The sequence below is a fragment of the Hibiscus syriacus genome, unplaced genomic scaffold, assembly GCF_006381635.1.
Source record: "Hibiscus syriacus cultivar Baekdansim isolate YM2019G1 unplaced genomic scaffold, ASM638163v2 tig00018903_pilon, whole genome shotgun sequence".
Lineage (NCBI taxonomy): Eukaryota > Viridiplantae > Streptophyta > Magnoliopsida > Malvales > Malvaceae > Hibiscus > Hibiscus syriacus.
Genome location: NW_024062452.1, coordinates 4,020 through 22,494, shown reverse-complemented (window position 1 = coordinate 22,494; position 18,475 = coordinate 4,020). Strand labels below are relative to the sequence as shown.

At 33.0% G+C, this 18,475-nt stretch overlaps 2 protein-coding genes across 3 annotated transcripts; both read right to left on the bottom strand.

The window, feature by feature from the left end:
* Positions 1-8,987: 8,987 nt before the first annotated feature.
* Positions 8,988-11,285, bottom strand: LOC120209454 (diacylglycerol O-acyltransferase 2D-like). Its single transcript, XM_039208458.1, has 8 exons — positions 10,991-11,285; positions 10,819-10,904; positions 10,573-10,679; positions 10,045-10,200; positions 9,747-9,833; positions 9,474-9,571; positions 9,201-9,288; positions 8,988-9,119 (listed from the first exon to the last, which is right to left on the bottom strand). Exons 1-8 carry the CDS (start codon positions 11,137-11,139, stop codon positions 9,018-9,020), a joined length of 873 nt encoding a protein of 290 aa, XP_039064389.1. The 5' UTR covers positions 11,140-11,285; the 3' UTR covers positions 8,988-9,017.
* Positions 11,286-14,105: 2,820 nt separating this feature from the next.
* LOC120209453 (diacylglycerol O-acyltransferase 2D-like) lies at positions 14,106-18,195 on the bottom strand. Of its 2 annotated transcripts, XM_039208457.1 has the most exons (9): positions 17,918-18,184; positions 17,730-17,804; positions 17,562-17,647; positions 17,376-17,482; positions 17,120-17,275; positions 16,943-17,029; positions 15,524-15,621; positions 14,845-14,932; positions 14,106-14,448 (listed from the first exon to the last, which is right to left on the bottom strand). In XM_039208457.1, the coding sequence occupies exons 1-9, from the start codon at positions 18,130-18,132 to the stop codon at positions 14,347-14,349; spliced, it is 1,014 nt and encodes a 337-aa protein (XP_039064388.1). In that variant the 5' UTR covers positions 18,133-18,184; the 3' UTR covers positions 14,106-14,346. The 2 variants fall into 2 exon arrangements, with proteins under 2 accessions (XP_039064388.1, XP_039064387.1); XM_039208456.1 differs by having other exon boundaries at positions 16,943-17,275; positions 17,918-18,195.
* Positions 18,196-18,475: the final 280 nt, after the last annotated feature.

Genomic DNA, 18,475 nt, shown 5'->3' with positions numbered 1-18,475 from the left:
TCAGCTTGATCAGAGTTGTACTTTATAAATTCGTATTCCAAAAATTCAATTGCACCGTGTTATAAATTCCATAAATCCATAAACATGGTAATCATATACCATTTCAAAACAAATATCAGATAACAATCATAATCCATAAATCATCACATTAAATCGGTGCATCAACAATACGGTAACCAAAGAATTCAGTGTACCACATATTAAAACAAATAAAACAGTTCAATAATAAATAGGGAACACACCTCGGTAGTAGTTTCAAATAGTAGATCTACTGATTGCTGGTTTCACCACGCTATGCTATAGTTTTCGAACCTATTTTGTAGTAACACTATATTACTTATGGGTAACATAAATAAATCTCTAAAATCATAAAATTTACGGGTCTTACGGGTGAATACTGGCATACATGGTTTAACTGATCTAGAAGAGCTGGGTCGAGCTGTTGAACGATCCGGTGAAACTCGTGTACCTTCAAATAATAATAATTTATCAGCCCCAAATCTTACTTAATTGTTCAAAGCTAAAATTCTTAAGTATATAAGCATTTTCTGAGTTTGACTATCAATTTGGGGTATTTTGAGTCTGAATTTGGCCAAACGGATTGCGGAATCGGAATCAGGACGTCGAAAAACATAAAGTATGACTTTTCGAAAATTCAGATTCTTGGTCAAAGTCAAAGTCAACCACTTTGACCATCGATTTGGAGGCCTTAGGGTTCGAATTTGACAAAACAGATAGCGGAAATGGATTCGGCACATCGAAAACTATCAGGATAGGTATACTCGGAAAATATAAACGGTCATTTAATGCTCGGTCAAAGCCATTTTAAGTTTTGGTCAAAGAAAGTCAACGGTCAACGGTCAACGGTCGGGTCAACAGTCGGGTCGGGTCGGGTCAGTCAGGTCGGGTGAGACGGGTCGGGTCAGACCGGTCCAGACCGGTCAAACCGGTTCGAACCGGTTCAAAACTGGTCAAACCGGTTTTCCAGCAGCTCACTCTCCCTGCGGCGGCGCGTGCGGCGCGTTAACAGTGCCACGGTGTCGGAAAATTCCCGGAAAAATTTCTAAAAATTATTTTGAGCGATTTCGAGATACTTACAACGATCGGTTCAAATTTTTGAACGGCGGAGAGCTCGTATTCCAACTCGGCCGAATCTTAGACTGCTCCACCTCCTCATGCGCCGCCGTCAACGGCGAACAAGGTTGACACCGGTGGACTCGCAACAGCACAAGGAACACGATGGTGCAGGAGGTGTCGTAAACGGAGCAACGATCGGCGGTGAATTTGAGATTTTCTCGGTGATGGATCTAAAAATAACGTCGAGACTTTGACTGTAAATTCTCGACGTTTGGCAGCGTTTCACTTCAATTAATTTGAAGGGTTTGTTCCTCGCTTGAAGATGAACACAACGGTGGTTTCAAAACAACGATCGGAATTCGGACGGCGTCTGAATCGGGGTCGGAAACCGGCTTAAGGGGGGAGGAAATTGGGAGCATTTGATTTCTGTTTTCAGAAACCAAATACACGCATATAACATCCATTTCTACCTAATTTTATTGGGTAAATTCAGGGGTTGGTCCCTGAATTTTCTTTAACTTTATTACAAGCTCCAAGTTTTATAATCTTTCAATTTAGTCCCCAATTTTTGCCAATTTTCACAATTAACACCCAATTTCAATTAAATATTATTTTGTAAATATTCGGGTTGTTACATTAACTGTTACATCACGTACTTCATTAAATATTAATAATATGTGATTTAATTGATATCATTTAAACAGTTAAATGGTTTGGTTGATAAAGTTAAAAGATTAGTGATTACAATAAAATCTTTATATAATTAAGTGGTCATGAGTGTAGTTAATCCTATTATAATTCAAAATTTTAGGTAAACTACAATGATGTACACTAAACCTTATAGCGATTTCACTTTGGTCACCCAATTTTTAAAACAACAATATAATCACTAAAATTTTAATTCATTTTTTATCTCACTATAGTTAGTTACATTTAAAAAATTGATGTGACACATTAAAATCTTGATATTGTTCTTTCAGATTGACATCTATTGCTCATTCTTTCATTATTTTTTTTTGATGATGTTCATCCTATCATCATCCGCAATCACCAATAACAGTATACAATAAACCACAAACAAAACATGTAAAGAAGTGGAGAGAGGGAGAGGGAGAAGGAAACCTACTCATCTCGATTTTAACAAGTTTTTGATGAATTCAATCTCAACGATAGGAAGATTTTGTCTGATTAAAAGATTAACATAATTCAATATCAAGTTAATCCAACAATTGACAGAAGCATATCGATTTTTTAACTTTTAGTTTCGATTGAGATTTGAAGAGATTGAAAGATTTTCCGATGAATTTAAATTAAAAAATGAAAGAAAAGAAGAATAAGAAAAGTACTAATTTAATAAAAGCATATATTGAATGATAATAAAAACAATGAAGAAAGTAGTTCACTCTAAAAATATACGTAACGTAAACTTTTATAATATGTATATACTATTTAATCGGCTTCTATTAAAAATTTACTTCAAGAAATAAGGTAAATTACATATTTAATATCCAAAGTATTATTTTGTTCTTTTTTTATGCTTGAATTTATTTTTAAAATTATGCCTAAAGTCCAATTTATATTTCAATTTAGTACTCATCGTTAGAAAATCAACAAAACTACTAATTTGGTGTTTTTAAAATCTTTTCAATGATGATATGGTATTACCCTATAATGACACATCAACATCGTTGTTAAGTTTTTAACCACGGGTATCAAAATGAAACATAAACGAAACGTTAGATATAGTTTTGAAAAAAATAATGTTTAGGTAGCAAAATGGAATAGAAATAATAGTTTAGGAAAAAATTGTAGTTTACCCAAAAACATGAAGTTGTATCCCTCTCTCTCCTACATGTGTATGGCCATTAGAGCGTAGACCGTTCAACATAGCCAGGAATTCCAGGCAAAAACCTCGGATGAAACTCTTTAAATCCCATCCAATCTTCATCCTCAACAACAAAAACTAAATCCCTTTCCATTAAGCTCTAATAAAAATAAAGAAAATGGCGAAGGCTTTGATTGTGGTATTGTCATTTGCCCTAATCCTCTCAACACAGTCCATTGTAGGGTATGGTAAGCAAATCAAAGACTTCGTCAGAATCGAGCTAGGCTCCGGAGGGGACATCGCTAGTGAGATTACTTCCTCGTCTGATGGTGAACTTTCTCTCGACCAGGCCGAGAAGATCAGCGAGGAGATCGAGAAAACTTTCAAACGGAGGGAAAGGGCCGCCGCTCCAAGCCTGGAGGCTGCTGCTGCATCGTCGGATTCCAATCAAGCCGAGAACGAAGATGCGGCTTCCATTGCTGAGGCCATTGCGAGTCAGGTGAGAGAGAACAAGATAGGTGAAGCTCTCTCCCCTGGACCGGAGTAGTGCGCTTGAGGAAGATAGTGGTGGTGGTGGAGGAGGGTTTACCAAGGGATGATGATGAACTTATACCTATATTATGGACTCTAATTGTATTAAGCCATACACGTGTAATGTTTATAATATAATAAAGATTCTTGAATGCCATGATAAAACCCATATCTTGCTTTAATTTTTCTTTTTCACTCTTTTTTTTTTAAATCATTTGAATTGGCAATTTGGCATAATCTTTGCAGGGGCTTATGACAAAAAAATAATGAATTTACGATTTGTATTTGATAATAATTTAAAAATCATCAAACATGCACAAACCAAGTAACTTAAGTGGTAAAATAATTATTGTTATTTTTAAGAATTATATTTAAACATATATTATATTGTATTTATTTCATATTAATAAGTCGATTACATTTAAAACATCTCACAACGTCCAAAATTAATAGCTTCAAAAGAAGTTATACTATCTCGATCTTTGAGAAGTTACAAACACGAATTGGATTTAAAAATATGACTCATTTAAATCGGATTTAACTCGGGTTAGGTCTGAATCTAAACTCCGATTTGATCGACTAAATTTACCCAGAAAGAAAATCTAACGTTTATGACTCATTTGACAATAAATCACTAAAATGGAATACATATGCATGTATACAAATGTTTTAATCTGGCCAGTACCTAATCCAAGTTTAAATCAAATAATCTTTAATGGAAGATCAGTACGTCCAACCCGAGCTTTGTGTCTCTCGAACAGTTCTTGAAGAGCTTTAATAAATTGAGCTTGTACTTCAAGAATCTGTGAACCAGATCAACCAATAAACTCGTGATTATTTACTACATATGTTCTAAAAAGAATTTAGTTTATTATATGAAGAAGCCATCCAAATATTTATCCGTAAGAGTTTCGAGCTTGTTCGTGAATATAAGAATATAAACTTTAAATATATTCATATTCGACACGTACCTCTCCGGCAGTAGGTTGAGGATTTTTCTTCAACTCGAAAGGTTTACCCACCACCACATGCATGGGATGTTGATAGGGTAAAGGAGTTCTGCATGTTATCCGATGCAAATTAGATGAACTCTCCTACTTACATTTTTATAATTGCATAATACCAAAAACGACCCTTCCAATATTTATCAAAGTGGTCATTTTGGTCTCTATTCTTTTTTGGAGCATTTTAGCCCCAACATTTTACTTTGGGGCAAAATGCTCCCTCTATATATGAAAATCATTAGTTAACACATGATTAACGCTCCAAAATGAAAACCTTTTTTAACCTAAAATAAAACATTAAGGGGTAAAATGCTCCAGGAAAAAAAAGAATAAAGGACAATGTGATTATACTGTCAAATGTTAGGCGGTTTTACCCTAAAATGAAATGTTAGGGCAAAAATGCTGCAAAAAAATAAAATTGGGACAAAATGACCATTTTAATAAATATTGGGACTATTTTTTAGTATTATGCCTTTATAATTAAACCAAATAAAACTTCAAAAAACTACAAACCCAAAAACACCCCCAAAATAACATGGGAAGGAATTTGATACCCCTCGCAAGTTGTAAGAACAATTTCCCACTTGGTTTCCACCACTTGTAGGAATATGACTGGACCAGGTGTTAACAAAAGTGACACGCAATACAATATTGTAGAAATTGTAACAAAGAAAAATGAATGAACAAAAGAAATAAGGCCAGACTGGCAAGTAACCATTAATATTAGGGTGCGTTTGGTTCACGGAATGTAAGATTATCAGTGGGAATAAAAGATTACCAAAGAATATAATTACTGTGAATGTTGTATTTTGTGTTTGGTTGATTTAGCAGGAATGTAAGATTATCATGCTTAGTTAAAGGAATAAAAGATTATCAAATGGAGGTTTATTCATTACAGCATAAACCTCGCAAGGAATATCAAAGCAGCAAAAGAGAACTCACGGGAGAAAATCACCAAGGAGCCAAGATGGGTCAAATGGAGGAAGCCGCCTCGGGACTGATGGATTTTAAACTCGGATGGAACCTGCAAAACAAACACCGAACAAGCGACAACAGGAGGATTGATTAGAGATGAGAACGGGAATTGGATAAAAGGATTTATGATAAACATAGGGAGAACTACTAGCGTAATGACAGAGCTGTGGATGATATTCAAAAGGAAGTGATTTACAGAGAATGTGAAGAGCTAAGAAAAGAGGGTTGGATACAAAATATTAGACATATATGTAGAGAGGGGAACCGAAGTGCGGATCGCCTCGCTAATCTAGCATTTGAGAAAGAGGGAGAGTTCACATTCTGGAAAACCCACTAGAAGAAATAATAAAGCTGTTAGAAATGGATTTAGAAGGAGAATGTGTTAAAAGATGGTAGGCTATTATACATAGCCACTTCATTTGTACCAAAAAAAAAAAGGAATAAAAGATTATTAGAATGTATATTTGATCAAATTGTCCTTATTATATATTTATTTTTTTAACAAGTTGAAAAATATTTATATATTTTCTTTAAAAATTTAAATTCATAATATATATGTTTTTTATAAAATTAAAAATATAAAAAGGTTTAATGAAAGGGTAAAATTTTATTTTAACCCCTGAATTTCATATAAAATTTTAATTATAGATTTTTTTTGTAAATCTAAAATAGTTTAAGGATAAATTTGTAATTTAACATTCGTAAAATTTTTATTATTCAATAATATAATAAGGATATCTTTTAAAGAAATTTTTTTAAGGACATTTTAGTCCAAAACACTGGTAATCCAACAATACCTAAGGAAATAGAGGTAATGACATTTCCGGTAATATACCCAAAAAAATCCACTATTTATAATGTAAGAATACCGGGAATGACATTCCCGGCCAACCAAACGGGGAATGTGGATTCCATTCTTATGAGAATCTCACATTCTCCAACCAAACACACCCTTAGTATTCGAGTGTGTCGAATAAAATTTAAAAAAAAACATTTGATAATTTTAAAACTTATGTTGTACAACAATATTTGATAGAATAGAGTGAAAAAATAAGTGTAAACTATACATTTAGTATCTAATTATTAATTTTAGTATGTTTTAGTACCTATATTTTTTATTTTTTTTCAAAATCATACTTAACGTTTAGTTTTCATTTCATTTCATTTAGTATCCGCCGTTAAAAACTTAACGCATATAGTACCTAAACTATCAACTTTAGTCTGTTTTAGTGCCTAAACTTTTGATTTTTTAAAAATTTACGTTAAATTTTGAACGGATATACTTAAATGAAACGAAAACTAAAGATTTTAACAACAAATATTAAAATGAAACAAAAACTAAACTTTAAGTAAGATTAATTTACCCAAAAAATTAGTTAAATTTATTATCAGAAGTGAGGGAACACACAAAAATAAAAGGTTAGTAGGGTTAATCATAACCACATACGAAAATTCTTTATTATCATATCCTGTCCTGCCCTTTTAAAAAAAATTACGTTATTTTATCCAACTTGAATCACATCATATTATGCAGTGACAGATTTATGTTATTCTAAGGGTGGGTAAATTTTATCTTAAAATTTGAATTTATTTCGGTTAATTATTTATCGTATTAACAATATTTATTTTAAAATTTTATTTGTGTTTACTTATTTTATATTATTAATATATGTGTACTTAGCATCAAAAATATTTTTGAACCGATCACTAATATCATGTATATATTCTGTTTCTGGCCAGCTATAACCAGATTCCAGTAGGAAACAAAATTCTTCCTCGTGGCTGGTGTGGCACCCAACCACGTCCATATATGCCTCAAAAAGGGGATGTAAAATGCCAAATCCATTCGTCTACACCAGTTATGGCCTAAGAACATCGACTCATTGAGTTGTGGGATGTAAAGAAATTGTACTTACAGTACTGGTTGCAAGGCATTTCTGTTTGGGAAGAGGCAACAAACCGGCACCTTCAGAAAGCGTGATAACACCGATAGGCAACACTGAATGTGGCTCGTAACCGAAAACTGCAGCATTTGCAATCTGAAAATGGATTATTTTCTCGAGGATTTTGAAGTATGGATTAAAAGAAAGGAAAGAAACCGTATGCATGATCGGGCAGGAAGTCGTTGATGTCCTCGACGACGACGTGGAGAGTGACCGGAAAATAAGCGGTCATGTGGGTGCTTGTATACCTGTTTATTCGGTTCATCCTCATTTGTTAATTAAGATTTCAAATCAGGTGTAGAGAATACAACTGGTACTTCGTACCTGGCCAAGCTCCGCCCCCGTTTACTGTTATGATCGATCGGAAGAACCACGAAAACCGAAAGCAATCCGATCACCCTGGGAATGTCGAATTGTAAGATTTAAATTCTGTTTTTTCCCAAACAGAAACGAATTGTAAGATTTAAATTCTGTTTTTGTTCCCCAAACAGAAATGTAGTTATACAGAACAGAGAGAGGAAGAACATGAGGAATTTGGAGAAAGGAAGGAAGAGGAGGGAGAAAACGAAGAGGAAGATGTTGAAATGAATCGCTCCAATCCAAATCACATTGGCTAACGTCCCGTAAACGTTGGACGGGAAATGGTTTCTTCCGTTGAATTCCCGATATCCAGATCCAGGTGAATACGCATTCCCCTCCTTCTTTACCTCCACCATCGCCGCTGCTTCCGGCGCCGACACGCCGTTTTGGATTCAGTTTACTCAAATCACGCAAGCACGAATAGATGCAACTTTGTAAACAGGAACGTACCCATGATATCAACTCAAAGGTGATAGACTATATTAACAAATAGAAAGTAAACAAAATGATGGTAAACTACGCACTTGTAGTTTGGTTCTAGAAAATATTTGTTGTTTTTGTTTTCATTTATGGAAAATAATTTTTCTTTTTCATTTGAAATTATAAAACATGTTTGGTTAATATAAATGAAATTTTAAATTTAAAAATAAAAATTGTGAAAATGTATTTGACATCTAATTTTTTTAATGGTGAGACAATAAAATAAAACAAAAACTAAAAACTAGATATAATTTTAAAAAAATAAATTTAAATACTAAAACATATCAAAATTAACATTTTAAGTATTAAACGCATAATTACCCTAAATTCAGAGGAATAAAATCAAATTAAATTAAAACTAAAGGTCTTCAGTGCCGTATTGCCACATGTCGCAATTTTTCAGGGCAGAGGTATTCCAAGGCATCGGCTTTACAAATTGTCCTCACCACATCAAGCAAAGGATTTGATGCAGTTTTACGACGTTGTGCTTGGAATTTTGTTGGGTAATGCCCTACTCCGTACTCATCGCTCAGTGTCGGGTAATGTTCACACTCTTTTAGTATTTCAACAAAAAAAATATTTGTTAAATATGTATTTTTAAGTGAACAATATCTTCACTATGGTTTTATATATTGTAAAGCTAATAAATAAATAACATGATCTTTTAGAGTTTGGTGATCAAACCAAAATGAACCCAAACAGGTGGGACATCTGCTGTAATTTACCCTAACCCAACCATAATTGGCATTGAACAATACAATAGAGGAGATTGGCAAATACACAAACATGAAAAATGCCCGACTTCAACAAACAAAGTTCAAATCAAAGAATCTTTAAAGGAAGATCAGCGTATCCCACCCGAGCCTTGTGTCTCTCAAATAGATCTTCAAGAGCTTTAACAAATTGGTCATGTACTTCAAGAACCTGAGAACCAGATTAACTCATTCATATGCTATTTAACCCAGAAAATAGTAAATTCTACCATAAAAAATTATAAGAAAATACCTCTTCCTTAGTAGGTTGCGGGTTTTTGGTCAAGTGAATAGGTCTCCCAACCACTATATGCATAGGATGTTGATAGGGTATCGGAGTTCTGCAAATAACACAAAGGTAGGAGATCAAATGTGATGTCCAATATACAGTATGATATATATAATTATATGAGAAAAATATAGATTCGAATGCATTTGAACACATCTCATCTTTCGATTTATGGGTAAGAAAAAGGAATAGGATTGGTTTCCTGTTTAGCATACAAGATAAAGTTTAGAGCCATACATTAAAGCACCCCAAAACAACATGGGGACGAATTTGATAACTCTTGAAAGTTGCAGGATGAACTTGCCACCTGGTTTCCACCACTTGTACGCATGTGACTGGTGCACAAGTAAGAAAGACAAGAAGAAATTGGATTCAAGTTGTGAAAAAAATTGTTGAAGTTGCTTGATACATGATAACAATAAGCTGAAGTAAATGAGGAATTAATAACAATAAGCTAAAGTAAATGAGGAATTAAGTGGTAGAAAACGCTATAAAAACATTGCTACTTACCTGACCAAAGGCGAAAACTGGAACCAGGGGACACCCCGTTTCCATGGCTATCCGAACAAATCCTCTTCTTGTCTTCAGGAATGCAATCTGCACATCCAGAAATAAAGCAAGAATTATTAAGTTACCAACATAAACATAGAAAGAAGATGAAGGCCGAGATCAAAAAGGAAAACCCGTTGTAAGTTTTGGGTGTTGGAGAAAATTGGGTATGGCAAACATGATAATTGTTATGTCAGAACGGCTTAAAACAATCTGAGCAAAGAAGTAAAAAAACAAGAACAGTCATAGAAGAATGAACCTCAGAGCCATATTCCATGTTGAATGTCTCTTGAACTCCACCAGGCACTACAATACAACTATAACCAGCTTCCAAAAGAGAACAAAAATTCTTCCTTGTGGCTGGTGAAGCACCCAACCATGTCCATATATGCCTCAAAAATGGAGCGTAGAAAACCTATAATCATTTATGTATACCAACCAAGTTATGACTGGTGAAGCACCCAACCATGTCCATATATGCCTAAAAAATGGAGCGTAGAAAACCTATAATCATTTATGTATACCAACCAAGTTATGGCTACAATGAAAGCATAGTAGTAGGGCGTGGATTACATAGTACTAAATTGCAACTGCAATGCTAAGTAATGGCCACCTCCTATCATTTTTCAAGGTCACCGCGATAATCATTTAAAAACATAGTTACTTTTAAGAAACAAATCAGGTCATAACGTCCACAGGCAACCACAATAATCAACGGCAACTGCAATTTAGTACTATAGTGTGGAATGCGACGGATATTAGAGTTTGGGGGTGAAAATGGGCTTACAGAGCTGGAGGCAAGGCATTTCATTTTGGGGAGAGGCATGAAACCTGTAAGCTCCGCCAGCGTTACAACTCCGATCGGTAACACCGAATGTGGCTCGTAACCAAAAACTGCAGCATTCACAAGCTAACATCTATTATTTTCTGAACAATGGATGCTTCATTTAACTACTTATTTCGTTTGTTTGTTAAACATTTACAAGCATTTTCCTGGGAATTTTAAAGTAAATATCAAAGGAAAGAAAGAGACCGTAAGCACGATCAGGATAGAAGTCATTGATGTCCTCAACGTGGAGAGTGGTGGGAAAATAACTTGACATATGCCAGCATATATACCTGTTCATCATCGTTTGTTAACCTCCAAAATCCAAATTAATATGAACACATAACTAGAGAAGCGATCAGAGCAGTGGTAATGGTACCTGGCCAACCTCCTTCCAAATTTACTGTTTTGGTCGATAGGAAGAACCGTGAAAAACAAAAACACTCCAACCACCCTGTGAATATATTGACACGAATAATACATGAGTTTCCGTCTTAAATTCCCTTTTTTTCTCTCGTGGAAAAACATAGACTGATACTTAGAAAAGAGTAAGGAAATAGGACGAACAAAAGGGATTTGGAGAAAGGAAGGAAGAGAAAGGAGAAAAGGAGGACAGAGACGTTGAAGTGCATAGATCCAATCCACAACGCACAAGCTAATACACCGTGCAAAATGTTGGACGGGATTCCATTTCTTCCATTGAATTCCCGATATCCAGATCCAGGCACGTACGCCTTCCTCTCCTCCCTTTCTTCCACCATCGAACCGCCGCGCTTTCAACTCCGCGTTCCCTCTCGAATTTGGTTAACAACTATCACAAATCACTCGCAAGACGACGCTTCGCTTGGCCCAATTCTAACCTTTTTATAGGCCCCCGTCGTATGCTCTCTTGTCAGCATTGGTCGGCGGGTTTTCAAATATGAACCGAAGAAAAAAATGTGCAATATTATATTTCTGTTCCACGAACCATCTATTTCAAATCATATCTCTTCTAGGTTAATTTTTAGCATAAATTACTCTTTCCAATCACTCAACTTTGACAATATTTTTATTTTGATAACTTAATTTTAAAATTACTTTTATTTTAATCATTCAACTGATAAATGTCCAATAACGTTATTAAAATTTGATTTAAGTGTCACCTTTGTCTGTAGTAGACTCGTTTATCATTTTCGCTCCTACCATATTTTCACATCAAGATAGTCATCGAAGTTGTTTAATTGTATCATTTTATATCATTCTCCTAACTTAAAACCCTAAATTATAAATAATGGTGGATTAAAAAATATTTTTCAAGGTGGACACATATGTATTAATGATAAAAAAATTGCATGTGGCAAATACAAATAAAATTTAAGGATAGACACATTCAGTAAAATTAACAACTAATATAAAGATATTTGAATTCCATATGGGCACAATAAATTTTAAGGTGTGTACCTTCAATAAAATGAACAACTAGTATAAAAAAATTCGGATTTCAAGGTGAACACGTGCTCACCCTAAGATGTACATGCATATGCAGGTGATTATAAACCCTAAGCTATATTTTTTAAGATAAATATATAATTATAATCATAATCTTACATGATTGTTAACAAAAATCATAGAATTTAAAGAAGTACCACCTGCTACCGAACGCGTGCATGTCAAACTTCAAAGCATTCACATGCTGCTGCACGTGTTTGTAGGAAACAATAATTATTCTAAAAATTACAAGTTTTAAGGCTTAAGCATATATTTAATAAAAAAATTAAAAAAATACAAGAAATAATTAATTTATCTGATGAAACAAGGTATTAGATTTTTTCAAATTAAGTTAAGATTTAAATTTTAATAATATAAATAGATTAAATTAAATTAAAATAATTATTTGATATAAAATAATTGATTAATAAATCAAATATCAATAATTAAATAAAAATTATAAACTTAAACTTGTGAGTTTAAGGTTAAAGCTTTTCTTTATATAAAAACCACTGATTTTATTAAAAATAAAAAATATCCAAATTACAATTAATGTTTACAATCACAGTTGAAAATCAAACACATAATAAAGATATTTTTATAAACATAACAAAACTAATCACTTAAAAATCATAATTACCATACAAGAAAAAGGTAAAAAAATAATAAAATTAAACTCGGATAAAAAAATAGATACAAACATATATGTCTGCATCTATATTTGAACCACAAAAGGGAATAAAACTATTGAAAGATCACAGACAAATTACAAATCAGAACTAAGCAATGTGAAAATACTATCCACATGAAGACATATCTTGTATCCAAATCTAATACGAGACTCCAAACCAGGGAAGATCAGCACGATACCAAACAAAACACTATCTTAATCAGTCATGACGATATCAAATTAAACCCTAAATAAAATAAATAAATAAAAATAACAACCAAACGACCGAAAACGTTTCATAAAAGCGTAGAAAAATGTATCATAAATTAAAGGCAAAAGAAGACTTACTATAAATATAGAATTATTAAAAATAAAAAAATAAAAAAACAAAAAATATGTTATAATAAAATAAAAAATAATAATAAATATTAACGATTGACGATTATACCACCCCTAATATCATCGTCAATGACAAAAAATAAATAAAAAGTGTGCATTTATTATTTGATTCTAAGAATCGTAATAAATCGTACCATCAGTTGTTAAATATTTATATGGTTTATTTGATTCTAAGACATATTTTAAATGATTTTGGACAGCATTAATTAATATTATAATGCTTTCTTTTAATTGTCTGTCCTAGCCATGTGCTATGCACCTTTTCAGATCTTATTTATTAATGTTCCATGACGATCCCTTTAAATAAGATTTTTCACACTTATTTTTAAATATATTTTGTGCTAAAAGAGGCAAAGAGCTTTCCAAAATAATAAAATGTGTTTGGTAAATAAAAATTATTAAATTTGATCGCATTGGCTTTGTGCTTAAAAAAAATTACAACTTTATATTATACTAATCATGATACCGCTGTGGCAAATAATTTATTTACCGACAATGATGCGTGCTTAGAATATTTCAGTAATTTAATTTTAATATCTCGAAGATATTGCTTACGAATAAGATGCAAGTATTTTCAAACTGAGATATTGCTTACCAATTCATTATCTATACTTTTAATATATTTTAAAACACGCCGTCAATTCAAGATATGAGCTTTTTACTAGAACATAAAAAGAAATTATAAACTCAATTTGATATTTTTAACTTTGAACAAAATTTGAAGAATTTTTTTTTAAAGATATATTAAGATAAGTGGGAGTTTTCGATCGATTAATTGAATTGGTAACTGAATTTTAACTCTTAAGATATCAGATATCAACGTCACTCAAGGATTGACAGAGGAATGGCTAAAAGCAGTCGTTTCTTGAAATTTTAAAATTAATGTGTACTTCACATTTTTTCTATATTTTTTATGTACTTTATATTGAAAAATCTGTTTTCGTCCCATAGAATTTGATAAGTTTAAATTCACCTCGTGTAACATAAAATTATACATCCATCTCTGATGGTGCATACAGTTTCCCAAATATAGAGTTTTAAAAAGGAAGGGCCTTATTCAGATACATGCATGTAAGCCAAGCTTCTCCAAAGCTGTTATTAGGGTTACTTGTTTCGGGCATCGATATTGAATTAAGAAGGTAAAGGAGAGTGGCAAATGAAACGAACATTAGGCATCGTTGAAACCACACAACCTGGGATCAAAGGATCTTTAATGGAAGATCACCATATCCCACCCGAGCTTTATGCCTCTCAAACAGATCTTGAGTAGCTTTTACAAACTGGGCATGTACCTCACGTACCTGTGTCACATATTTGATTAATGCATGTAATAGAAGTCCATGCAAAACAAGTTGGAAGGCAATCAATCACATTGTGCCTATGCTAACCCTAATGTTCTCGTCGCGTTCGAGTGTGGATAAAGAACGGATAGTTATTTGAAAATGATTTTAAAATTGATGAATCTAATTCACTAGAACCATTGATGACGTGGTGAGCCGAATCAATGAAATAGTTTCTCATTTATTTGGCACTCGACCGAAATCTAAGTAAAAATAATTTTATCCTTGTAATTTAGCAATTAGAGTCACTAAGAAACATCATGAATTAAGCATTTGCATAAAGTAGGGAGTTATTCAGTGCCATTAAAGGCAATGAAAGACTACAATAATAGCCATGAAAGCATTATAAGAAAATACCTCTTCGTTGGTAGGTTGGGGATTTTTGGTCAAGTAAATGGGTTTCCCGACCACCACATGCATTGGATGTTGATAGGGTATCGGAGTTCTGCAAATGAAATAACTTAAATCAAATTACTAATTCTTGGGGGGGTCAAAGATGCAAATTTGCCATTACTAATAAGGATTGAATTTGAATTAAACTAATAAATTTTTTAATGGACTATAAATGAACCAAGAGGTCCCTGTTATACAACATCAACATTACATGATCTCCAATGATTCGTTTTAAAATGTAAAATAAATAGTATTTAAAGAAAGAAAAAAATATTAAGAGACCTTAATGGTAAAAAAAAGAGTGTTATTTTCTCTAGAAATCTTAAATTCGAATAGACACGTCTGCAAATATATGTATACTATATCGTTGTCAAGACTAAAAGAGATTTAAAAAATATTTAAATTAGAAAAGATAAATCTATACTTAATATATCCAATTTCAAAAACAAGTAGAGCACAAAAGTAACAAGGAATAAGGTTTAATTTATTTAATTTAAAAAATTTTAAGGACTTAAAAGATAATTGAACCAAAAAATAATGGTAATCCCATTCCACCCTCCATCGAAGTAGTTCCCCGTTCGTTACCCTAAACCCCATCGAGCAAAAAGGTGAAAAGAAAACTGGAATATAATTTAGTTCATACCCAAAAGCCCCCCAAAATAGCATGGGGACGAATTTAAGAGCTCTTGAAAGCTGCAGGATGAACTTGCCACCTGGTTTCCACCACCTGTACGCATATGACTGGTGCACAAGCAAGGAAATTAGACTCAAGCGGTGTAGAATATTAAGGAACTTGTTAGAAAAATATTAATTATAAATAAATAAATAAATAAATAAAGTTCAAGCAACAATGGTCTGTAGGTTAAATAATATTAAAAGTTCTTAATATTATAAGATGAAGCAAGATTTGCTCATTCCATATAACTTTTTCTAATTTTATAATGTTTTTAGAATTCTTGTAGGAATAAGAATATATAATCGATATTAACAATAAAAAATATTTTTTTATAAAAATAGAAAAAATAATAATTTCAATTGTATGTTTTTATTTATTTAATATTGTTTAAAATATATAAGGTAAACTACACATTTAGTACTTAAATTATTAGTTTTATTACCCAAACTTTTATTTTTTTTCAAAATCATACCTAAAATTTAATTTTTGTTTCGTTTTAATATCTCAACGTTAAAAACTTAACAAATAGCTTGTAAGTGACACCTTTTCTGATTAATTTCATCATTCACCATTCAATTGTCTTCTTACTCCTTTTTTTGTCACTAAAGTTTAAAAATATAATTTTTTTTTGAAAATTAGAGTGATTAAAATAGGAAGAATTTGAAATTTGAGTAGTTAAATTAAAAAAAATTAAACTTTAGTACCAAAATAGTAGTGAAAAGAGAGCTATGAATGTTTAGAGTGATTAAAATAGGAGTAATTTAAAAATTGAGTAGTTAAATAGAAATTTTTTAGACTTTAGTACTAAAATAGTAATGGAAAGATAATTATGTGATGAATGATGTAATTTACCTATAAAAAATATAATTTTGTTATGTTTTTAACGACTAGATACTAAAATAAAACTAAATGTTAAGGATGATTTTGAAAAAAAAGTGAAAGTTTATATACTAAAAAGGAAAAAAATATTAGTTCAAGTACTAAATGCAAAATTTACCCAATATATATTTAAGTGGATCTTAGTTACAAAGCATTGCGGTTGCGGTGTTATTGTGATCACGGTCGTGAAATTTTTCTAAATGAATTAATTAAAAATTTGATTTAAAAAAAATAAAAATGGCAAAAAAATAGTTGATTAACAGTCGGCTATTGCAGTGATTGACTATTACCTCATTAAATAGCGGTGGCGACCTAATATTATTGGTGTGATTCCGTTTTACACTATTATTATTTTTTACGAAAACAGTTTCAAATACTACCTTGACCACGGTATAGCAGCCAGGTTACTATTTGAATCCCTGTCGCGAAGCTTTTTTGGAATGATGAATTATGAGGTAGGACAATGCTGAAATTAAAGAATTCTAAAGCGGCACGCAAGAAGACAACCTGTCCGAAGGCGAAAACAGGGACAAGTGGACACCCCATTTCCATAGCTATCCGAACAAATCCTGTTCGTGACTTGAGGAATGCAACCTGTAATTTCCAGAAATAAACACACGGAATCAAAACTGGGTTTGATTGAACCAGCAAGAAACAAGAACAGAGAAGATGCAAGAATGGAACCTCAGAATCATGCTGCATGAGGAATGTCTCTTGGACTCCACCAGCCACTACAATACAACTGTAACCAGCTCCCAACAGTGAACAGAAGTTCTTCCTCGTGGCTGGTGTAGCACCCAACCATGTCCATATGTGCCTCAAGAATGGAACGTAGAACACCTATGTTCATTATGATTTACCACCAACTGAATTAATGCCAAAAGAAAATTGAGTAATCGTAAAGGATTTGGAAGTTTGGGGGGATTGAAATCGTCCTTACGGGACTGGTAGTAAGGCCTTTCAGTTTGGAAAGAGGCATGAAACCCGTACGTGAAGCAAGCGTCACAACTCCGATCGGCAACACCGAATGTGGCTCGTAACCGAAAACTGCAGCATTTGCAAGCGAAAACTGGATTATTTTCTCGAGATATTTTAAGTACAGATTAACACAAAGAAGTAAAGAGACCGTAAGCACGATCGGGGCGGAAATCGTTGATGTCCTCGACGTGGAGAGTGACCGGAAAATAACTGCTCATATGCTTACATATATACCTGCTCATTCCGATCATAAATACTTGTTAAGCTTAAAATTGATTAGAAAAAAAGAAGAGATCAGAGCAGTGATAATGGTTACCTGGCCAGCCTCAGCCCAAATATACTGTTTTCATCGATTGGAAGAACGGCGAAAGCCGCTAGGATTCCAACCACCCTGAACATTAATCAAAGAAAGAAATTAATTTATGTCATTTAGATTCTCTTCTTTTCCTTTCAACAAGAAGATAAAGTAATACACTTAAAAAGATCAAGGGAAAGGGGACGAACAGAAGGAATTTGGAGAAAGGAAGGAATAGAAGGGAGAGGAGGAGGACGGAGGCGTTGAAATGCATAGATCCAATCCACAACGCACAAGCTAATACACCGTGCAAAATGTTGGACGGGAATTCATTTCTTCCACTGAACTGCCGATATCCAGGTCCAGGCGTATACGCCTGTTCCCCCGCCCTCTCTTCCACCATTTTCGACGCCGATGACCCCATCGCCTCCGCTCTTTAACTCTGCACTTCCCCCCTGTCTTTTGGGTTAACCAACACTTCATATCACACAGCTGTGTTTTCCTCTTATGTTACGAGTAATGAATGGTGCGGTGCATTCTACACCAATCCCGGATGCCCAAAGCTAGATTTTCGGGTAAAAGTTAATTTTTGGGTAATTACACTAATGATAATCAAAGGTTTAGGACACTTGCATTTTGCCTACCAAACTTATAAAATTAGAAATTTCAGTCTTCTATATTTTTTGTGCCATTAAATCCAAATATTATATTCATTTGAAATTTTAGTATCTCATTAATTTTATCTTTAATTGCTTACTTGGTGACTA